This window comes from Leptosomus discolor, chromosome 1 (genome assembly GCF_034619465.1).
Source record: "Leptosomus discolor isolate bLepDis1 chromosome 1, bLepDis1.hap2, whole genome shotgun sequence".
In the NCBI taxonomy this organism is placed as follows: Eukaryota; Metazoa; Chordata; class Aves; order Leptosomiformes; family Leptosomidae; genus Leptosomus; species Leptosomus discolor.
The window spans coordinates 186,330,898-186,352,040 of NC_141391.1; the positions used below are offsets into that span (position 1 = coordinate 186,330,898).

The 21,143-nt window shown below is 39.5% G+C and overlaps 1 protein-coding gene across 1 annotated transcript in view; it reads left to right on the forward strand.

Moving 5' to 3' along the window:
• Positions 1-21,143, forward strand: part of GXYLT1 (glucoside xylosyltransferase 1) — a 33,495-nt gene that overhangs the window by 6,273 nt on the left and 6,079 nt on the right. Inside the window, exons 2-5 of the mRNA XM_086472487.1 lie at positions 3,442-3,534; positions 12,751-12,925; positions 13,906-14,031; positions 15,407-15,658. Of these exons, the coding sequence (XP_086328613.1) occupies positions 3,442-3,534; positions 12,751-12,925; positions 13,906-14,031; positions 15,407-15,658 (646 nt within the window). The remainder of the gene's footprint in view (positions 1-3,441; positions 3,535-12,750; positions 12,926-13,905; positions 14,032-15,406; positions 15,659-21,143) is intronic.

Here is a 21,143-nt window from a genome sequence, read left to right on the forward strand (position 1 = left end):
GAAATTGAGTTGAATAAGGAGGCTGGTGATCAGGCACGCAACATGGCCAGCTGTACTGACTGGCAACGTGTTTACATGTGACTGGACCCTCTTATCTTCTCTCATTTTTGCATTCTCATTGCTCCCCAGTCCACCTTGATCCCACAGTGAGCCCCACACCCCAGTAGGCAATCGGTAAGGTGGTCTGGAGACCCTCTCCTCTTGTCTCATCTGCCTGGCCCATGGGCTGACTGCTGTCCTATATTGGGGCTGGGTCAGGGTGCTCCATGTGCCTGGGTTAGGTTGCTGGGTTTCCTTCACCTGACATTATTTTCTGCTTTCTGTTTGTGGAGACTGGCCTTTGATCACATAACCTATAATATAGGTGAGCAAAGTATCCCTCCCTAATGCTGAAGGTGACTGTTCCTGTCTGACTAGTAACCTTGCCCAGTTAACAGTGACTGTGCCTGTTTGATGAACAGCCACAATGCATCTCCCTAGCTTTGAAAAGCGCTTGTGGTACTGTCATTGTTTAGCCCAGCCAGCAACTAAGCACCATGTAGCTGCTTGCTCACTCACTTCTCCCCCCTGCAGTGGGAGGGGAAGGAGAATCAGAAAAAAAAAAGTAAAACTCTTGGGTTGAGATAGGAACAGCTTAATAACTATAACAACATATAATAATAATTGTAATGAAAATGAATATAGCACAAAGAGAGAGAAATAAAAGCGAAGAAAAGACGAGTGATGCTCAGTGCAAATGCCCAGCCAGTCCATGAGCAGCCATCTGGGGCTCCTGGTGGCCAACTCCCCCTAGTTTATATACTGAGTGTGACATTCTGTAGTATGGACTATCCCTTTGGATAGTTTGGGTCAGCTGTCCTGGCCATGCTCCCTCCCAGTTGCTTGTTCACCTCCTTGCTGGCAGAGCATGGGAAACTGAAAAATTCTTAACTTAGGATAAGTGCTACTTAGCAACAGCTAAGACATCAGTGTGTTATCAACATTATTCTCTCACTAAATCCAAAACACACTGCTGTACCAGGTACTAGGGAGAAAATTAACTCTATCCCGTCTGAAACCAGGACAGGTACTTATTTGTGGTCTAAGCTTCCCTGAAGTTGTATTTCAAGTAAAAAAAATACCTTCATGAGCAGCATTTTGAATGATCTTATTGTGAATAACAAGAAGAAAATGCTGTCCAATGATACCAGTCTCTTAATCGTTTGTATGTGAAAGCTTTATGGAATATGGTAGCATTTGGTCAGTTGATAGAGATTTCTGTTGGCAGGAAAAAAAACTTAGTCTAACATTAGGTAAATTACATATGTATGTATCCTAGTAACATTTTTGTTTCAAATATGAAATTTGTGAATGAAATACAAGGCTGACAACGTTGTCATCATGCTAAAACGGATATTGGAAAGGCCTAATGTATCGGAGAAATGACTTGGGCAGTAGTTCAAGCTTTCCTCTTGCCTTGGTAGTCTGGATAGGATAGTGGCTCAAGGCAGCTAAGAAAACACAGCTCTTGACAGACATTACAGGAATGCCCTGTAATAATAGCAAGACAATACTCTTCCAAACTAGAAAACTGTTTTTGAGAGATAGTGTATGAATTTATCCTGAAAGTAATGAGAGACAGTTACTTCAAAAAGGTACACAGTGGAGACTGTAAAGATTGTTCTTCAGATAAGCACAAGGCCTTAATGTGCCTTGAAGTTTTTAAGAAACTTCAAAAGCCACAAAGATTGATGTAAGAGAGTCTGGCAGAGAGAACTTGTGGTTTTATACCATTTACTTTCACAGAATCACAAAATGTTAGGGGTTGGAAGGGATCTCAAAAGATCATCTAGTCCAACCCCCCTGCCAGAGCAGGACCACCTAGAGTAGGTCACACAGGAACGCGTCCAGGTGGGTTTTGAATGTCTCCAGAGAAGGAGACTCCACAACCTCTCTGGGCAGCCTGTTCCAGTGCTCTGTCACCCTCACAGTGAAAAAGTTTTTCCTTATGCTAATGTGGAATTTTCAGCGCTCCAGCTTGCACCCTTTGCCCCCTGTCCTGTCACTGGCCATCACTGAGAAGAGCCCGGCCCCATCCTCCTGACACTTGCCCGTTACATATTTCCTTAGAGGAATGCAGGTATCCCAGTCACAATCTACATTATCCTTTTTTGTTCTTGAATATTTAATTGTGGAGACCATTCTTAAGTCATGAGAGAGAATTACTTGACTAATTCCTGCAAGCATGTGTATCTACAGGATACGAAGATTTCCTGCCATCTCTACCAAAGAGCTGCTCCACCCCCCCAACACTTAATGAGGCTTTGTGAAAAACTGTGTTTATCAGGTCATTTTTCTAAAGTGTTGAAAAAAGAAGAAATTCTAGAGCTTGCCACTTTTGATGCTACATTAATCTATTAAATCTGGTATTTGTGAAACATTGGCCTTTACGGGTACCAGATAACCCTACCAAGATGGTGCTGATTAATTTCAAACTTGCAAAGCCATCTTCCAGTAGAGTTCTGAGCTGTAGTCCTTAAATATCTTTTCATCATCAAGCTTTTGGGTGTGTTTTCTTCTTGCACGTGTCTTTCATTCACAGACCCCAACTTTCAAAGGAGGATAAACAGTTTCTATTGGCATTGTGTCACCAGAGGAAGTCGCTCAGGAGTATACCCCTTGCTTTGCAATATTCTACTTGCTCATTTAAGATTTTAAATCTTGATGTTGATTTTCTCACCAGAACCTTTGAAAATACACTTCTGTTGCTTTTTAAAAATATTTCCTGTATTAATCTTGTATAAAATGTAGTGGTGGGCTAGTAAAACCTGCTTTTTTAGTTGTTAGTGTAGCACAAATCAATAAATTATTAGTCTTGTCATTAGTATAGAGAAGGAAAACTTGCCAGATGTGGTGGTTATTTCTGTATTGCATTAACCTTTTGTTATTAAACAATGGAATTCGTTGGTGCTGCAAAGTCCTTTTGTTAAAACTAATTTTTGCAGGTTTGCACTGAATAGTCATGGATGAATAGGGATTGTATTTAAATGGACCATGTAACTTTTAAAATGCAATGTTCTACTTGCCTCTCTGCTTGAAGTAGACAAAGTTATTGCAAAGGTGAAGGAGTTCTTTCCAGCAGTAAGTGTTGCCATTCACTCTATTTGCTATATTATACTAAGCCAAGAACATAGAATGACCCTAAAAAATCCCAGCCCCTCTGTTTTTCTCACTCTGAAAATACATGGAGAGGAAAGGCTAAAGGATGGGGACCATTCTTCCTTAAAAGAGTCCTGGTTAGCACTTAATACTCCTTTTTGTATTATTTGAGTTCGATTACATAGCCAGTCTTCTGCCAGGTTACTAACTAGTCAAGTTATGTTTGAGCTAGAAACTAATCCATTTAACTTTGCCATAAAATCAGTAACATTTATATAGGTTATTTTTGTCTTATCCTGTTAGGTGTAAGAATTTGTCTGTATCTTTCTGGAATTCCTATTGGATGCTGCCCTCTGATGTTTGTGGAATGAACTGCTTTTGGGAAGCTGCTTTTAGGTAGGATCTATTATTAAATAGTACTTTATTATTTGAATGCAGATAGGTGTAGCTGATAAGTATTTTTTGCTATTTAGCAAGGTGACAAAGCAAAATATTTCAATTGCTTTACATGCATTTCACCTGCTTATATTGTGGTTGCCTTTAGCTGGGCTTTCTCCTGTTCTATTACGCTTTTAAAAATGCAGACTCAAGTGTTATTAGGAAGAGTAGATTTTTTTCAGTTATGTTGCTTCATTAAATAGAGACTTGCTAACGTTGGTAAAAAGTCTATCTGAATATATTCTGAAAAGTTACTGATGAATTAATTAGTTTTGATAAAAAAAACTTGCTGCACAGTAAGACCTGTGATGTAACTCACAGTAAAAATATGCTTAGTACTTTAAGTTTGGAGGTTTTTTTATTCAAGTTATGTGTTTTATAGAATTTGAGGAGGGTACTTCATCCAAAAGCATTGAAACAGCCATTTTAGAATGTGCTTCAAGATGCAGTATGTTAAAGCATAGACAGTGTCCTTAAAGTTGCATCTTTAAAAATAAGTTTAAATGCTTTGATGTGGTTGTTCACATGCTTTAGGCTGTCAGATTACAGAAGTAGTTTGAAAAGAAATGGAAGAAACCTGAAGTTACTTGACAGATATGTTCTCTAATGTGCATAGTTCTCTTCAGTATATAACAAAAGTTGTAAGTCAATTTTTCTTATATTTAAGATTTTACTGACAATCCTTCGATATGGTTATCCCTTCCTCTTAGTCTGAAGTTTGAGTATTTCTAGAGAAGCAAAGGGGGAAAAAAAAAAGTTTAGCTTTACAAGACTTAACGTATTTTTGAAAATTATGGTTGTGGGAAAGACTTTAGATCTGTCCCCTATTCCTCTCACCTTGTGTGCTGGCAGTGCTTTTTAAGCTCATCAGTTGCCAAGAAGTTACTTAAAGAAATGGCTTAGATTGATTTTTAGTCTATTAGTGAAGTGCACCTGTAATTTGGGACTGCTGAGTCTTTCCTGTTGCCCTTGGTAGCTGGGATGTCAATCCATAGGGATTTGTCTGACTTTCTCTTTGGCAGATATAGCTGTCTGAATGGACTCAATTCACTTTATTTTCTTCTTAAAGGTTAGCTTTTGGGAGTTAGGATTTATGAAGTCTAGCACAGGGGGATAAACCAAATGTCACTGCTGTTGTGGTGGGGGGCATAGGGGCTTAGCCTATGCTTGGTGGAGGGACGGGATGTGATTGTAAACTTCATTCACCCACGGACATGTGAGCCATTCTAACAGTCCTGCAGTGCTGAGAGAGGAGAGGGTCTCACTGTCTTCTGACCCCATTCACTGTGATGATGTCCGTGAACTCCCCACAAAACAATGTAATGCACTGAAATCGCAGAAAACTTCCTTTCTGGGCTTTCTGCCAGGCTTAAGGCAAGTGGGACCTTGGAACCAGAAGGAGAGAAACCCCATGCAGTTCCTTTGCACTGCAGTTCCTTAAGCTGTAACTGGTATTATTCTATTAAGAATGCCATATGGGCTGTGAAGACAGGTCTGTTGAAGTATGCATTGATTGTGATGTTACTGGGTGAGAGCAGTTTCTTTCATGGTGAACCCCTGACGTTTGCAAAATTTCATGTTGAAATGAAAAATTACATTTTGAAACTGAAAGAAAAAAAGTTGCTTAAATGTGTAAAGGGGTTGTGGTGTTCAGATAAATAATTTCAGATAGAGTTTGATTATTTTATCGAGATATTATTATAAAATTAATCCCCATATGTTGTGCTGACTCTGGTGCTTGTTGAATTCCTCATTGAGATGCTCTAACTTCAAAGGGGACCGCTTGTCTCGCCCAAACTTTGTTTATTTCTTGCTCTGTTTAGTAACTTCAGTTCGTTTCAGAGAGGTGCAGTTTGTGTTAAGAGGTGGGGAAGACGGCAGAGAGGAGGAGAAAGTGCTCCCTCTTTGGAGAGCAGCAAGCAATTACCATGGCTCAGCATCTGAACCTGCTGCCTAAGCCTCATTTCCTTGTATGTGCTGAAACACAGAAGATAGTTGCAGTTCGGTTTCAGCTTTGGATATGAGTTATAACTTTGTTTAACTCTCAGACCAAGTATGTGCATTGTACTAGGTGCAGTAAGAAGCTGAAGGGTTTAGACCTTTGATATCTTACGCTTGAGACGTGATACTTAGTGGTTGTTCTCAAGTTTGCAGTCAGATTTTTGGAGGAAGAGGTATGAACTTAATTCCATGCAAGTTTATTAACCACAGCAAATGAAGTCTAGCAGTCGTCTTTTCTGAGATCGTATGCATAGCGCCACTCCAAGATTCTTCATGAAGACAAAGCTTCTTGAAAGCTTTTTCTGTGAAGAGGCAACATTGTGGTTCTAAATTTGGTATCTTTTGAAATAGAAGGGAATGAGAGTTCTGCCTAGTGTCCTATTCCAAATAATTTGTTCCTAGGTTGACTAAGCCTTTGTGTTCTTGTTCAGTGCAGTTGTTGTAGTGAGGTGCAGAATAAAGCTGGACTCTGAAGAGACTGGGGTAGGGAGAGGGATATGAGAAAAACCTAAGAGTTGAAATCTTAGGATAGCTAAGTCCACTGCCTATAGATGTGCCAACAAAATAATGGTAATTCCAATGAGTTTGCTTTTAATAGACATCTTGAATCTTCTATTTGTCCTGGTTTAATCCATAAAAAGAGAACAACACTATTTATCCAGAGCGTAAATTAGTTTGTGAATGGAGATTCTGGTGTTCTATTCTTGCTGTTTCAATAAACTAACCAGTTTTTCAGAGGAGCAAATCATATATAGCCAAATTTCTTTGCCAATAGTAGATTTGTAAAGTTTATCTCAATGTTAGAATGTCTCCTTTCCCTTTACCAGTGAAGTTTTTCAAACAGTGGAAGGTAGTCCTTCAGCTTTTGGGTTTTTTAATATTTTCTTCGAAAAAACCCTTGTTTTCTCTCAGTTTCTAACTTGAAATTCCAGTTGGCTTTTTTCTCCTGGATATCAGACCTACAGAGATTTTTTTATCCATGAGAGAAAGAACTTGGCATGGACATTTTTGAAATGCAGCTTGTTACATCATTTCCTCTGAGTAGCTGGAAGTATATAAAGTGTGAAGTGACAACTGATGTTCTGTGGATTTGTAAGACTTGAGTTAGTGTAACAGAAGTGTTGGAGACCTACAGAGGAATCTGGAAATTTTTTAGGAGAGGTGTGTATGTAGACTTCAGTATGACTCATGCTGAGCTAATTCAACATCATTTGAAATCAATCAGCTCTGAGCAGCTGCTGATTCTAATAATGAATAATAAGGATCTTGTTGCTTTAAGTTAATCAGTGTAAGATCTATTGTCTATGCTGTATAAGGGAAGGGTTTTGGAGCTATTCTGCCCTCACATTTTTTGTCACCAGTCTGATTATCGACATTATTGAGGCAGAATGTTATATGTTGTGCTTTTGGTACAGAGTACTTGTTAGCTTTCATGTTGATAAAGGAAGCATGAGATCACTTTTACATACAGCAGTATAGATTTCATCAACAATTTTTAAAATGCTGATAAGGGCTCAGGTTTACTTGCTGACGTGAGTTTCAGGCTTCACGTGATCTAGATGATGTGTATCTTTCCTAGTACACCTTTCAAGATCCTCAAATGTCATCTAGCTTGTGTGGCTGCTTATTTCCTACTGACACTAAGAAGAAATTCTTAGAGGTCATTACTATGGCTATCTGACTTGCCAGATTCCAGTTGTTGGATGTTGCTTCTAAGTGGGTTTTAACTTGCATTGCCTATTAATTAAGTTTCACTACTTTTTGAGTATATTGAGATTCTGGTAGTGTGGATATATTGAGATGAATTGTGACAGTCCTGAAAAACAGGAATTCTTCTCTAAACTGGCTAGCTCACTGGAGGATGGGACTTCAGACATTTATAGTCAATTTTTAAATGACTGATATATTGTAACTTCAAACCTAATCTACTATTTGAGTTTGTAATTGGATAAATGACATTTGAACGTCATACACACTGGTCATTGGCATACTTTTACAAAATAACTCTTATGACCTATTTTTAATTCAGTGCAGTAGTAGAAAGTTAAGAAGCTGAATAAAAACTAGAATTTTCATCACTTCAAAATCCAGATAATTTCTGTAGTCATCTTGATCCTACTTCTAATAAGTGTGGGAATGATTTAACAGTTGCATTTTAATCAGCATAGGCTTTGTTGCCTTCTCACTCTGCCTATTTCCTTTTCTTTTTCTAGTGACCAAAGGCTGCTTGGTTAGGCTCCCTAATGATCGATTGATTTAGATCAAACACAAAGCATTAAAAGAAAAAAGGATGGGATAAGTAAGCCATCTGTATTGTATTTACATATCTACCATTTGGTTTTCTGAGGCACATCATGGTGCCAGGTTTGAAATAATACACGTTGATTATATGAAAATATTTTCCCTCCATATTCTAATGAATATAATTTTCATTTTCCATGCTAATTGTCAAAAAACTTGTATGGGTAAAATATTTGCACTGATAATGTTGTTAGCTTTTTATACTGAAGAAAACACATTTGCAGTAGGCTTCTGTTTGTTCTTTTTGTAAGTGTAAACAACTTTAATGTATCTGAGCCTGGCAACCTAGTCCATTTGGCTATAATATCAAGGAAAGTTAGTTTCATGATGTTGTGACAGGACTGAGAGACTTTATTAAGCAACCTTGTTTAGGAAGCTGAATGTTGCATGCCTCGTACGATACAGACCGTATGGAGAAAAGATCAAAGAAAAGCAAGGCTGTGGCTCAATCAGAACCAGCGTAGGAAAACTTGTTTTGATGTAGAATAATTTTAAAAATGTTTTTTGTAACCTACAAAATAATTCTTGCATCCTTGTGTTACCATTATATAATACAGTGGTGGTTGTGCATAAAAACTAGTGGTGCAAGTTAGGATGACATCAGTTTTCTCAGAAAATTACAAATATTTTTACATTGCTCAAAACTCTTACTGTTTTTTAATATAATTGTATCTCCTCAGTGGGCCAGAGTAAAATTTGAAAGGACAATTGAGGTCAATTTATTGCTTCAGTTATTTGTACCACTCTGTGCTCTCAGTATCTGAATGCTAATCTTTCCTTCCTTGACTTCACCAACCATGTTAAGGCAATAGGAGAGGACGGCTTGATTGTCAGTGAAGTTGAGCACTAGGCATCTTCTTAGTATAGATCAACTCGACTGCACAAAGTTTGTAACACAGAGTTAAGCCTGACAGTGGTTCCTTCATGACTTTCCATAATAACAGTGCCACTATACTTGAATGTGGTGTAAAATAAGGAGAAAAATAAAATTGCCCTTGGTCACACTGACAACTCTTTGGACGGTACCCAGGTCACACTAGATGCTGTAACACTGTGGCCACTCTGGAAGGTTTGGAGCTCGGAAGGCAGTGGTGTGTGCATGCAGCAGAAGAAGCTGTTGTACTGTGACCTCAATGAAGCAGGCTAAGATTGGGACAGGCTTAATGATCACAAATTAGATGGAGTTGTATATGGGATTCCTTATGTCTGTCTGGGTGTTCCTGAGGGTTTGGTACCCTCTCACATGTGCTTTTAATGTGTTATGTAAGAAAAAGGAGAACCCTACCTTAAATGCATGCAGGAGACCCCCCCTGCTGCAGTACCTTGTGCCAAGTTTAGAGGAGGGAGCTAAGATTTTCGTGGAGCTGATGAGTATTTTAGCGACAATATCATTTGGGTTTTGGGTTTTTTGCAAGGAGTTCAACTGGGATGCAGTAGTGGTTCTAGAAGAGTACAACCTGTCAAAACATACCTCTGTAGCTTACTGTCATATTCTTACTTCATAATTTTAATTGACCTAGAAATGCTGATTTTTATATACAGTGTGTCATGGTATAAATCTTTAAACAGAAGGCAGTGTTTTGACAGACAGGCTCTGGAAAATCTTGTTGTAGGAGATTCATTGAGCATATCCAGCTATGTTCCTCTGTACAAGAAATCTGTACTGCTGAAAAATCTTGAGTCATTTGGTCGTGCCAGACCCAGGGCTGTCTAAATGAACAAGGTTTTCCTTTCCCTGCCTTCTGGTGAGGTAGCTGCATGAGTTAACTGCAGTGGAGGAAAGATGGAGAAAAGCATTACAAAGGCTGGAAAATTCAGGAAGGAGAAGTAGAGAGGGGGGGAGCCGTTGAGGGCAGATAATTTTGAAAGGAATTAGAGGAAGGACCAAAGTCATGTAGATATAATATTGAAGAAGGGAGTGAGACAAGTCGTGGCATAGATAACTGACTTGGGGGAGAGGGTGGGCATGTTAGTTTTGAAGGTACTGCAGAGCTCAAGCTGATAAGCTCTGCTGGACAACTTAAACTTTATGCTGCTTCTAGTGGGAGGAGGAGGAAAAAGTGATGAAAGGTTCTGGCAGTGAAGGATTAGCACAAGAGGTGTCCCTGGATGAAAATGGGGCAGTGATTTCCCTCTGGGAGAGGAGAGAGATGTATATGAGGGAAAGGAGCAGCACTGAGGCCTGATAATTAAAAAGGAGGCTGTAATTGCCAGTGGTCTGTATGCAGGGCAGTTAAATGCAGCTTATAATCACTAAATAATGTCTCTTCATAGAGTCTGGAGTAAGAACCACAGTTCTGGAGTCTCATGACTTCTCCTGCCGTAATATGCCGTAATATGAGACCTAATACGTCTCATACTCTTCTTAGTGGATAGTCCACAGAGGGAATGGTGGCCTCTTCTCTCCAATGGCTTCTTGCTCCATCTGCTTTAGGGATAAAGCTTTGTGTTGTGGACCTAATGGATATGAGTCCAGCTGTTTCCCCATAATGTCCAAGCTGAAATTCAATTGTTACTAGCTTTTTCTAAATATTTTTTTGCCTTTTCAAAAAACTGGTTTTAAGCATAGATTTAAAAAAATTGAACTCATGAACTCAGAAACTCATAGAACAGAGATTGTTTGAACAAAGTGACTGTAAAAGCATGGTATGATCAGTCTATTTGTTGTTGTGTGTCTTGAAATGTTCTTTATTCACAGGTGTCACTAGATGTAGAAGTAATAAAATACAGTCTTTAAATGTCAGTGCAATTTAGAGTTGCTTTGGCATAATTTTTGTCATACTTAATTCATGGAAAGCCATGTGTTACATGTGGTTCAGGAACTTGGCTTTCACCTATGCAGTTTGTGTAGGTTGTGCCCTTATTTATCACATGACCTTGCAATATCACTGTAGGCTCTCATGACTTCAGGGCTTAATTATTGTAATTCCTTTTTCAGTGGATTAGTGATGAGGCTAATCTGCTGCTTGCAGCTTGTTCAGACTACAGCAGCGTACGTGTGTGTGGGTTTGAGCTACCCTCATCATATTCAGCTTGCTTTGTTTTTTACGTGAGCGACTTGCTACATAGCTTAATGTTTAAATTAGCTTTATGTATAAAGGTCTGAATGGGCATGCCTTGGTTACATTTAAAGATCCTGTTTTCTATTTTTTTCCTTTTAACCTGAACTAATTTTTCAGGTTTTGCTGCAAGACTTCTGAAAGGTTTTACTCTGTGGATTAGATCATGTCTGCGGATAGGTGTCTATGTCAAGTAGGTCTTAAGCGGTCATTAAAATTGAAAAAGCGTAGAGAATCATCCAGGTGACTAGTCATTAAGTTGCTGAGAAGTAAATGCCTGGTGTTAACTGAAAAGCACTTGGGTATCCTAGTGTCTCCTTAGGACTAGTAGATACAACATGATCTTGGAGACACTCAGTCCTTTTGGACTGGCACCTGGAGGTGGGATATTCTAAAGCTTATTAAATGGCACTATACCTATGTTAAAAAATTGAATCAAGCCCTAGGTATTTACTTTGAAATAAGATGAATTGCTGTCTACGCTCCATACCATGCACACTAGATCTCTATTGGCTTTAGTGAGACTTTGGATACAATCTCGTGTGTCAGCATTCTCATTTAGGTGTCCTATTTTGGATCCAAATCCTACCTATAAGGTCTTTCATCCATTTTTAATAATGCCTCAAACCTTGACTTAAGACTGACTGGATGTTCTAATTAAAATTTTATTAATCTTAAATCCCTGTGATGCTGGAGTTTTTTAGTTCCAGGGCATTAAACTCTTCAAAAACTCAGAATGTTTTTTTTAAATACAGCCGTTATTTATGGCATTAAACTTCAGCAGTTTTACAGTGATATCTTTGCTTGTATTTTGCCTTCTGGAACTCAAAATTACGTGTGTTCCTCTTCCATGCCTTAAAGAAAAAAAGGCATATTTGCATAGTATCTTTTGTCAATTTAAAGGAAAACTTGTATGCATCTAAATGTTTTAGTTACATAAATTGGGTGGAGATTGTGTGCTAAGAATCACATCTGTTAATTTCTGTTTTGAAGTTTTGCTCTGTTTGGCAAGTTTCTAAGAATGGGTGGTATGTTTGCCAAGCATTTCTCTGCTGTTAGCAGTCTGGGAAAGTCTTTTCTAACATCAGATTTATTTTTTTTTTGTCTGCATAACTTGGAATTAAACTTGTAATTTAAACCTTCAGATACTTAGTTCTGTTAGTCCCCCTCCTCCCATAGTCTGTGCGAATAGCTCAAGCGCAGAATATTGTTTTGAAGATTGGCTTTGGGTTGACATATGTTTAAAACCTTTGAAAGCTTTTCTGATTAATTAAATATGTGGAATCTAGGAGAACATGGTTTTAGGTTTAGTATGCCCACTGTGTTTGCCACCAAGCTACTGATATGTACCCAATGATAATTTTAGCCTAATGTATTAGAATAATGAAATAACTTTTATACGTACCCTGTGTAATATGTATCAGGCACTTCTCACCATAACTGTTGGACAGCTGTCTTTAGGAAGGAAGGACTTCCCAGTCTTTGAACATAGCTACTTTGATGGAATTCCTTGCTAGTAATGGATAGTAAGATTACTAAGAAAATAAATGTTTATTTAGTTTCTGTACAGCTCTTCTGAACCTTATTTTTCCCTTATATGCTGGGATGGTGGGAGTGAATATGAGTTCAGGTTAAATGTAAGCCTACATATGAGGTGTAATGCTGTAGTTTGTATGTTCTGTTTGAGTTACCCTTTGCTGGTGCAAGTATGATAAAGGATATTTTGTTAAATTACATGCTGCAGTAAATATTAGAGCTTTTCTTTAAGCCTGTGCTAGAAATAATATCAAATGAAAAAATATTTTTGTATCAGATATGATTATATGAAAACACATCCTTCTGAGAAAATGCATCTAGCAGTGGTTGCCTGTGGTGAAAGACTGGAGGAGACTGTTACTATGTTGAGATCAGCCATTATTTTCAGCATCAAACCTCTCCAGTTTCATATTTTTGCTGAGGACCAATTGCATGACAGTTTCAAAGACATAGTAAGTACCCGAATAATTAATTTAATCAATTTGTAGTACAACTTGAGTAATACATAGAAATTTCTCTGCTTCTTGGGTAGGATTTGTTGGATAGAGTGGCAGAAATGCATGGGTCTAAAAATAAGGTAATATACAAGTCTTAATGTTGGATGGGGATTTTTGAATATTTCTCCTGCGGAAAAATGCCAGCTGCTGCTATCAAAGCTCTTTGCAGAGACAGACAGTGACTTCCTGATTTGTTGCCTTGAATCTGTTAAACACAAATCTGATGTTCTGAACACAAACCATTTATCTTGTGTGAGTTTATTTAAAGTTGGTTTTATAAGAGGAAATAGAGAGCTGTCCTTTTTTGTCCCTGTACTTACAGTATGAGTCAGCCTTATATTGTCTAAACAAAGTGAAACATCAGTCTTTGAAAATGGTACATATGGTTATGTCTAATTTTAGAAAATTCCAGTTAATGAATATAACATTATGACTGGAGTAGAAGTATTATAAGCTGACTAGTATATAGCTCTGGAAGGTTTTACTGGTTTTGTGCTTGAAATGTCATACTAAGTATGACATTAGTGTGTTATATATACTAATATATATACACTAATGTCATGTGAACAGTAACTGTGGCAAAAATTGGGTAAGATTATTTTAAATTGAGAAAGACTTCTTTGGTATTTCTCCCATGGAAGCTAGTTAAGAGGGGAAGAAGTTTTATGTATTTATTTTTTGTAAATACTAATTTATTTTACTTGCTTTTACTTTTGTATATAATCTGATAGGATGTGTTCATAGTGGCCTGCAGGTGCCACTTTTTGTTCCAGTATTTTGAATAGTTGACAGATTCTGGTAGTTCAGGAAGCATTTCTGTTAGGGAAGAGAGGTGTTGCAATTGTGTTCAATTATAAATTTGAATGGGGAATTGATTTCTTTTTTGTAATAGAATTGAACTGAAGAAATTTTTGTGATCTCTTCTTTTCACATAGCTTGATGACTTCCCCTATGGAGGAAAAGTTAATTACACATTATATCCAATAACATTTCCAACTGAGAGTGCAACCGAATGGAAGAAATTGTTTAAACCATGTGCTTCACAAAGGCTGTTCTTGCCAGTAAGTTATTCTGTAATAGGACAATACAGAAGTCTGTTTATGAAGCATCAAGCTGTCCATTTTAATCTAATTTCTGCTTAGTTTTAAATTAAGAACTGCTACAACTTCTAAAAGTTACTTTTATGACATCCTAAAAAACCCTCTGAATTTAACCTTCTTCTGAGGCACTAATACACTATGGAATAAAAGTCCTTTTCTGTCTTGCTACATTATGGCACAGTTTCCTCAGTGAGAGGTACAGGTCATGTCATCCTCTCAGAGGTAAGAAGCATTTATCACAGAATCACAGAATGTTAGGGGTTGGAAGGGACCCCAAAAGATTATCTAGTCCAACCCCCCTGCCAGAGCAGGACCACCTAGAGTAGGTCACACAGGAACGCATCCAGGCGGGTTTTGAATGTCTCCAGAGAAGGAGACTCCACAACCTCTCTGGGCAGCCTGTTCCAGTGCTCTGTCACCCTCACAGTGAAAAAGTTTTTCCTTATGTTAATGTGGAACCTCCTGTGCTCCAGCTTGCCCCTGTTGCCCCCTGTCCTGTCATTGGACATCACTGAGAAGAGCCCGGCTCCATCCTCCTGACACTTGCCCTTTACTTATTTATGAACATTGATGAGGTCACCCCTCAGTCTCATCTTCTCCAAGCTAAAGAGACCCAGCTCCCTCAGCCTTTCATTGTAAGGGAGATTCTCCACCCCCTTGATCATCTTTGTGGCTCTTTCAAGCAGTTCCCCGCCCTTCTTGAACTGAGGGGCCCGGAACTGGACACAATATTCCAGATGCGGTCTCACAGCTCATCTCCTCATTTAGCTGGAAAGTTTCCTGCATGTTTGGGTCTGAGAAGCATTAAGAGAAAATGAAACAAGAAACGGGCTATTGTTGCCAGTGTTTTGTTCAGCCTTTTCTTTGCTCATCTAAGATGCTTCAGAAATCATACTTCAGGTTAGGTGAATTATAGCAGTGGCAGCTATCACCCAAATACTGTGTCTTCTGGGGGTTCCTTTACACCTCTCCCTTGTGTGATTAGATGCATAGGAAAGCAAAGGAACAGGAGGAGCATAGGGGCTCTTGTTATGGCAATGTTTCACCTGCCTTGCAGCCTGCTCCTGAGAAGCCCTGGGATACAAAATGTAGACTGAGTGCCTTTGCATTACTATTCTATATAAAACCTCTGTTTCACTCTTCAAAAATTCTCCAAAATGAGAGAAGAGGGAGTAATGACAAATTTATTGACTGCAAACTGTCAGTCTAAAGTGAATTTATTTGCATATGACACAAATGTATTAAACTTTAATGTGTAATGGCAGCAAATTCTGTTTTATGAAGGGAAACTCAATAAAACTTAAAAAGTTCAGTTTTAAATTTCTTTCCCTCACAGTTGATCCTCAAAAATGTGGATTCGCTACTGTATGTTGATACTGACATCCTGTTTTTAAGACCTGTTGATGATATTTGGTCTTTTCTGGGAAAGTTCAACTCCACACAAATTGCTGCAATGGCACCAGAACATGAAGAGCCTCGTATTGGGTGGTATAATCGCTTTGCTAGACATCCCTATTATGGAGTAACTGGAATAAATTCTGGAGTCATGTTAATGAATATGACACGTATCAGAAGAAAGTATTTCAAGGTATGTGTGTTGCCTTTATTTCATTTTCTGTTTTACATATCTTAATTCTAATCCTGTTTCAAATTCATGTGGGACAATATTTTTCAAAATGTTTTTCTTGTCATTGGAATAAAGCTCTAAAAATATGCTGTGTTTAAAATGGTATCTAAGTTGTGTTTCTTAAATGTCATTCATAGTAAGACTTGGAATTCCTGAATTTCAAATGTGCTTGCTTGTTTGGCTTTTTCTTAGTTCTGAGAGATCCTGTGACTTGATACAGTCTGTTGTAAATTACATTTGTCAGTAGATATTCTGGTATTTTTTTCCTCATTGTACAGATCCCAGAAAACAGTCATGTATACTGTAAACTAACTTTAGAAATGTGTGTAGTAGTATGACCAGGAGGTGGTGCTAAAACATTTAGTAAGTTATTTTAACTGTACGGCTTCCAAATTTTGATCTCTTACATTGTAACCAGGTGATTATCACCTTAAGTATCTTTTGATTTACTCTGAAGTCATAGTTTTTGTGGAGAAATAAGTTCATCATGAAAGTACTTAACTAAAGCAGTGCGTGCAGCAGCAGAAGTGGCTGTTGCTTCGCAGATGGGAAGTTTTTTCTTCTGTACTTGAAACACAAGTACAAAAGCAGTTGCTATGTGATTACGCTAGGGGAAAAAGTACTTCTCTGTTTAAGAGAAGTTTGATGAGGGAAAAATAATCATGCAGTCAAACACTGTTGGAAGGTGCATCCATAAGAGGGGCAATATAAACTTGCAGTAGACATTACTTCTCCCCCATTTCCAATTTAAGAAAGATTTAGCTTTCATCTTAACATTCTTCTATTGTGTTTTTGTTATGGAAATGCGGAGAATTTGAAAAGAATGGAGAGTGGATTATCTTGGTGGTAGTTAAAGTAGAAAGTTCTATAGAAAAGCTATAGTGTGTATATATTTATTTGTAATTTCCTCAAGAAAATAACTTCTCTGTATGTATCACCAGTGGAATCTTGCATTGTCTACTTCGTTATTTCTTTGTTTTCCTGATTATAGCATCCTGAGAAATGAAAATATTGAGAAGTATAAGAAAAATATGGGACTGAAAACTGCATGTATCTGAACTTCTGAAAATGCATTTCTGTGCAGTGAATTATTTTTAGTAGGGTAAACTCTGAGATAAGGTTGCTCTTTTATTCATACTGTCACAGAATTCTGATTGGGCCTCTCAGTACAACTTAGGTTATCAATTTCTTGGAAATTTATGCATTTTTACTAAAATCGGAGTTAAAATTTTCAAAAGTATACAGATTATGTAGGATGCTAAATTTGTCTTTCAAATTAACGGCAGTTTTCTAGAGGACAAAATAAAGACCTTTCTGCTTAACACCTAAAATCGGTGGCTTCTTAAAATTTAAGTCTATATATACAGATTTAAGTACATGAAATCATTCATGAATATTTTGAAATTGAAAATGGAATATTGTAGCTTTCCCTTGGTACGAGAGGGCTGGAGTATTTTTCAGGTCCTGAAAATATTTGCTACATATTCCTGTTGTTGCTGTGTTGTATATTTATTATGCAATGAAACATGTCAGATGAAAACCAGCCTGGGAGGAAGTGATTTTTTTTTTTATAATTGCTGTTTATTACGAGGTTGAATACCTGTGATTTATAAGATGTCAGCTGTAACACAAGGCACAAATCCATGCGTTTTTCTCGTGATCCTGCTGGCAAACCTCAGTATATGTCACATGATATACAGTTTCTGGCTAAGTGGGCCACTGAACTTCTTTCTGTATGAGGAAGATGGTGTGTCATAAATGGTATGGGGAATCAGAACAACAACAACAAAAAAAAGTCTTGAATTGTCCTGAAAACATTCATCTTGATGCTCTTTCTCAAATTTTTCAGTATGTAATGTACTAAGCAAATCTGCTTGATGAGTTGCAGTCTTAGCATTCATACAATTCAGGGAAAGGAACTGAGATTCGAGTGAGAGCTACCCATTGCTATGCAAGTATATTAAATATTCAGAATTATGAAATGGCACTTGAGAAAGGGAGGCAGAAACAGAGTAAAGCTTCCCAGTAGCAAAGCAGATGATTTGAAGCCCTTTTTGATGGCTTTAGTTAACAAAATTTAAAAAAAAGGCAATTAACCTATTCCCCTGCTCCACTTCAGTTGTTTTAAATGTTAGAAACACGGCATTTTCTGCCCTTAATCATTAGTCATGATTCTTTGGCATCATTCCCAGGGCTTTACTGGCACTTCAAACTTAGACTTCCCCTTCCATGTCTGATGCACGTATACTTCTAGCCCTTGCTTTCACATGTCTTCTGAACTTCATACTTGTCCAGGAATGCTTGTGTGTGCTCTGTGGCTGTTTATCAAACATTTGAGACTGGTGGTGCACATGAAGAAATGTTCTTTCACCCCTGCTTGATAGTAAGAACTAAAAAAGATGATGTGTTCTGTGTACCTGGGGTTTTTGGGGGTTGTTTTGGGCGTTTTTTGGGTTGGTTTTTCTTGGTTTTTTGTGTGTGCAGCTTTTAACATGGTTGCTGAGAACTTATTTCTTGTGCATGAATTTAATCTTTTTCCTTCTATTGCTATACCTTTTTTGCTCCCCTGCTTTCATCATCCCATATGTCTTTCCTGGAGTCTTAGTCTGATTATCTTGAGCAAGAAACACAGATATGATGTTCAGATGGATGGTGTTTTTGACACATGGATTTTCTGGTTCAATTGAATCACTCTGAAGTGCCTTCTTTGGATACCCTTCTTGATTTAACCTTGCCCCAGTATCTTTCAGGGCTGATGCACATCTGGCTGAGCATCCCAAGGTTTTGCTTCTCTTTCTATGTTTCTGGCAAGTGTAACGTTTGTTACTTGTTCAAGCTTTGAATTTGTGGAAACAAATACTTTCTCCAGTGTGACTGGCTTGCTAAGACTCTGCATTAGACCTTATTGCCAGCGACGAACATACTTATCAGTGGAAACTTTTTGGTATTGGAAAGTTCAGAATTGTTTCTGATGGGAAACTGCCTCGTGGTTTCTAACACATGCTTCTGACTTAGTCCTTCCAACTACTGGACACACTGGAGAGGTGTCCTATATAGTATGAGGCTTGTGGTAGCATGCTTAGCCCAGTCAGAACAGTTTGAGGATGTCTAATCAGAGAGCTATGAGGTTACCTGAAACTTAGGAATGGTAGTGCTTGATCGTTCTCTCATATTGTAGCTAGATAGTGCAACCTGGGTAATGACTGAGCTGGAAACCAGTTTCTGTTATACAATATTGATTATTGAGATCTTGGCTTAGAGAGCACTCAGCAGGGAAACCATTTAGTTTATGCTCCCCTAGTACCTGGAGTGCAGTCCCACAACCTTGCGGAGCATCACAGGGCCCTAAGATGCACAAGCTTTATTACAAAAACTCTGCTGTTTGTGGAGACACTTGCAGAGACTGTTTTCATCTTCAGGTTCCTTGAGTGTCTTAAAAGGAGGATTGGTTGATACAAAAAATTGCAAGCCTCACAGCAAAACTTTGAAAAGGGTTTAGTGTAGTTGAGACTGTACATGGTAGGCCTGAGAGCATATGGCTTTTTTTATCACTGACAGTGAGGGAGCTACTAGTCTCAAGCCTTTAGAAGAGAGGTAAACTAAATTCAGGGGTAGGGACTGTCCTAATACCCCTTGCCAGCAACACTGTAGAATGCTTTTGGACCTTTCAGATACCCATGTCCCATGTTGTGTCCCATTAACTATTACAGTCTGTGGTGGTTTGGTGTCTGGCGGGCTTTTGGTGGCAGGGGAGGGGACTACAGAGGTGGCTCCTGTAAGAGGCTTCCAGAAGCTCCCCTGGCTCCAATTTCGGACCCGCCTGTGAGCAAGGCCAGACCAATGGCGCCTCTACGAATAACTAAGAGTGAAAGAACCACTTGATTGTCTGCTTTTGTTTGTCTGTGTTGGTGAGCTGGAGAGAGCCAGCCCTGCGGACACCGCGGTCAGTGAGGCAGGAGAGGGGGAGCTGTGCCGGGGCGAAGGTTCCCCCGCGGCCCGCGGTGGGGTGGCGGCTGAGCCCCTGCAGCCCCTGGAGCCCAGCGGTGGCCCAGAGGTCGCCCTGCAGCCCGCGGAGGGCCCCGGGCCGGAGGAGCAGGGACCGGGCCCGGAGCAGAGCGCGACTGCGGCCGCGCTGGAGCCGCCCGTCGGCGGGAGGGCGGCAGCCCCGGGAGGGACCCGGCTGGGGGGTTCTGGGGAGCTGCGGCCCCGCGGGAAGGACTCGCGTTGGGGCGGCGGGAGGAGGAATGTCTGCCGGGAGAGGGACCCCGCGGTGGGGCAGGGGAGGGCTGCGAGGGCCCCTCTCCCTGAGGGGGAAGGAGCAGCGGGGACACCTTGTGCCGGAGGGGCTGTGACCCCCATTCCCTGCCCCCTGCGGTGCTGGGGTGGGGAGGGAGCAGAGCTGAGCCCGGGAAGACTGGAGGGGTGGCGAGGAGAAGGTGTGTTGTGTAAGACCTGGTTGTATCTCTCATTCTCTTTGATGGTGGTGGTGGTTTGTATTAAATTTATGTTGTTATCCCCAAGTTGAGTCTGTCTTTTGCCCGTCACCATAACTGGTGAGTGAGCCCTCCCTGTCCTTTGTCTCGACCTCGACCCTCAAGCCCTTTTGGTTGTATTTTCTCCTCCCCATCCCTCAGGGGACGGGGTAGGGCTGAGCGAGCAGCTGCGTGGGGCTTTTGTTGCCAGCCGGGCAGGCTCAAACCACGCTACAGTCAGATATAGTAGAACTAGAAAATGCCTCATTGTCTTATAGGAAGGTCCAAATTTGTTTATATTAATTCAGGAGACCAAATGAACTCCTCAAGGTGTATATAAGTTCTGGGAATTTTTGTATCTTTAAAAAGCTGCCTGTAGACCTTTTTGTATTATTATCTAGTGGCTAGAGCACTTGTCTAAACAGTGGAAGTTTTGGATCAGGATATTTCTCCATTATGATAGATTTAAAACTGTAGATTCTTTGTCTATTGTAGTTTCTTCAGCCCAAAATTGCAGGCCGAAATTCTTGAGGTCTTTATCTTGGAGAAGAGAAGACTCTGGGGGGATCTTACAGCTGCCTTCCAATACCTGAAGGGAACCTACAGGAAGGCTGGTGAGGGACTTTTTACAAGAGCGTCCAGCGATAGGACAAGAGGAAATGGTTTTAAACTAAAGGAGAGTAGGTTTAGACTGGCTCTTAGGAAGAAGTTCTTCAGTACGAGGGTGGTGAGACTCTGGAATAGATTGCCCAGAGAGGTTGTGGATGCCCCCTCCCTGGAGGTGTTCAAGGTCAGGTTAGATGAGGCCTTGAGCAACCTGGTCTAGTTGAGAGATGCCCCTGCCCATGGATTAGATGATCTCTAGGGTCCCTTCCAACCTAAGCCATTCTATGATCTTTCCTCTGTTGTCACACTGATTTGTAAGAGTCGGGAGGAACCAGAAAATGAATAAATAAAAAGGAGAACCAGAGTCT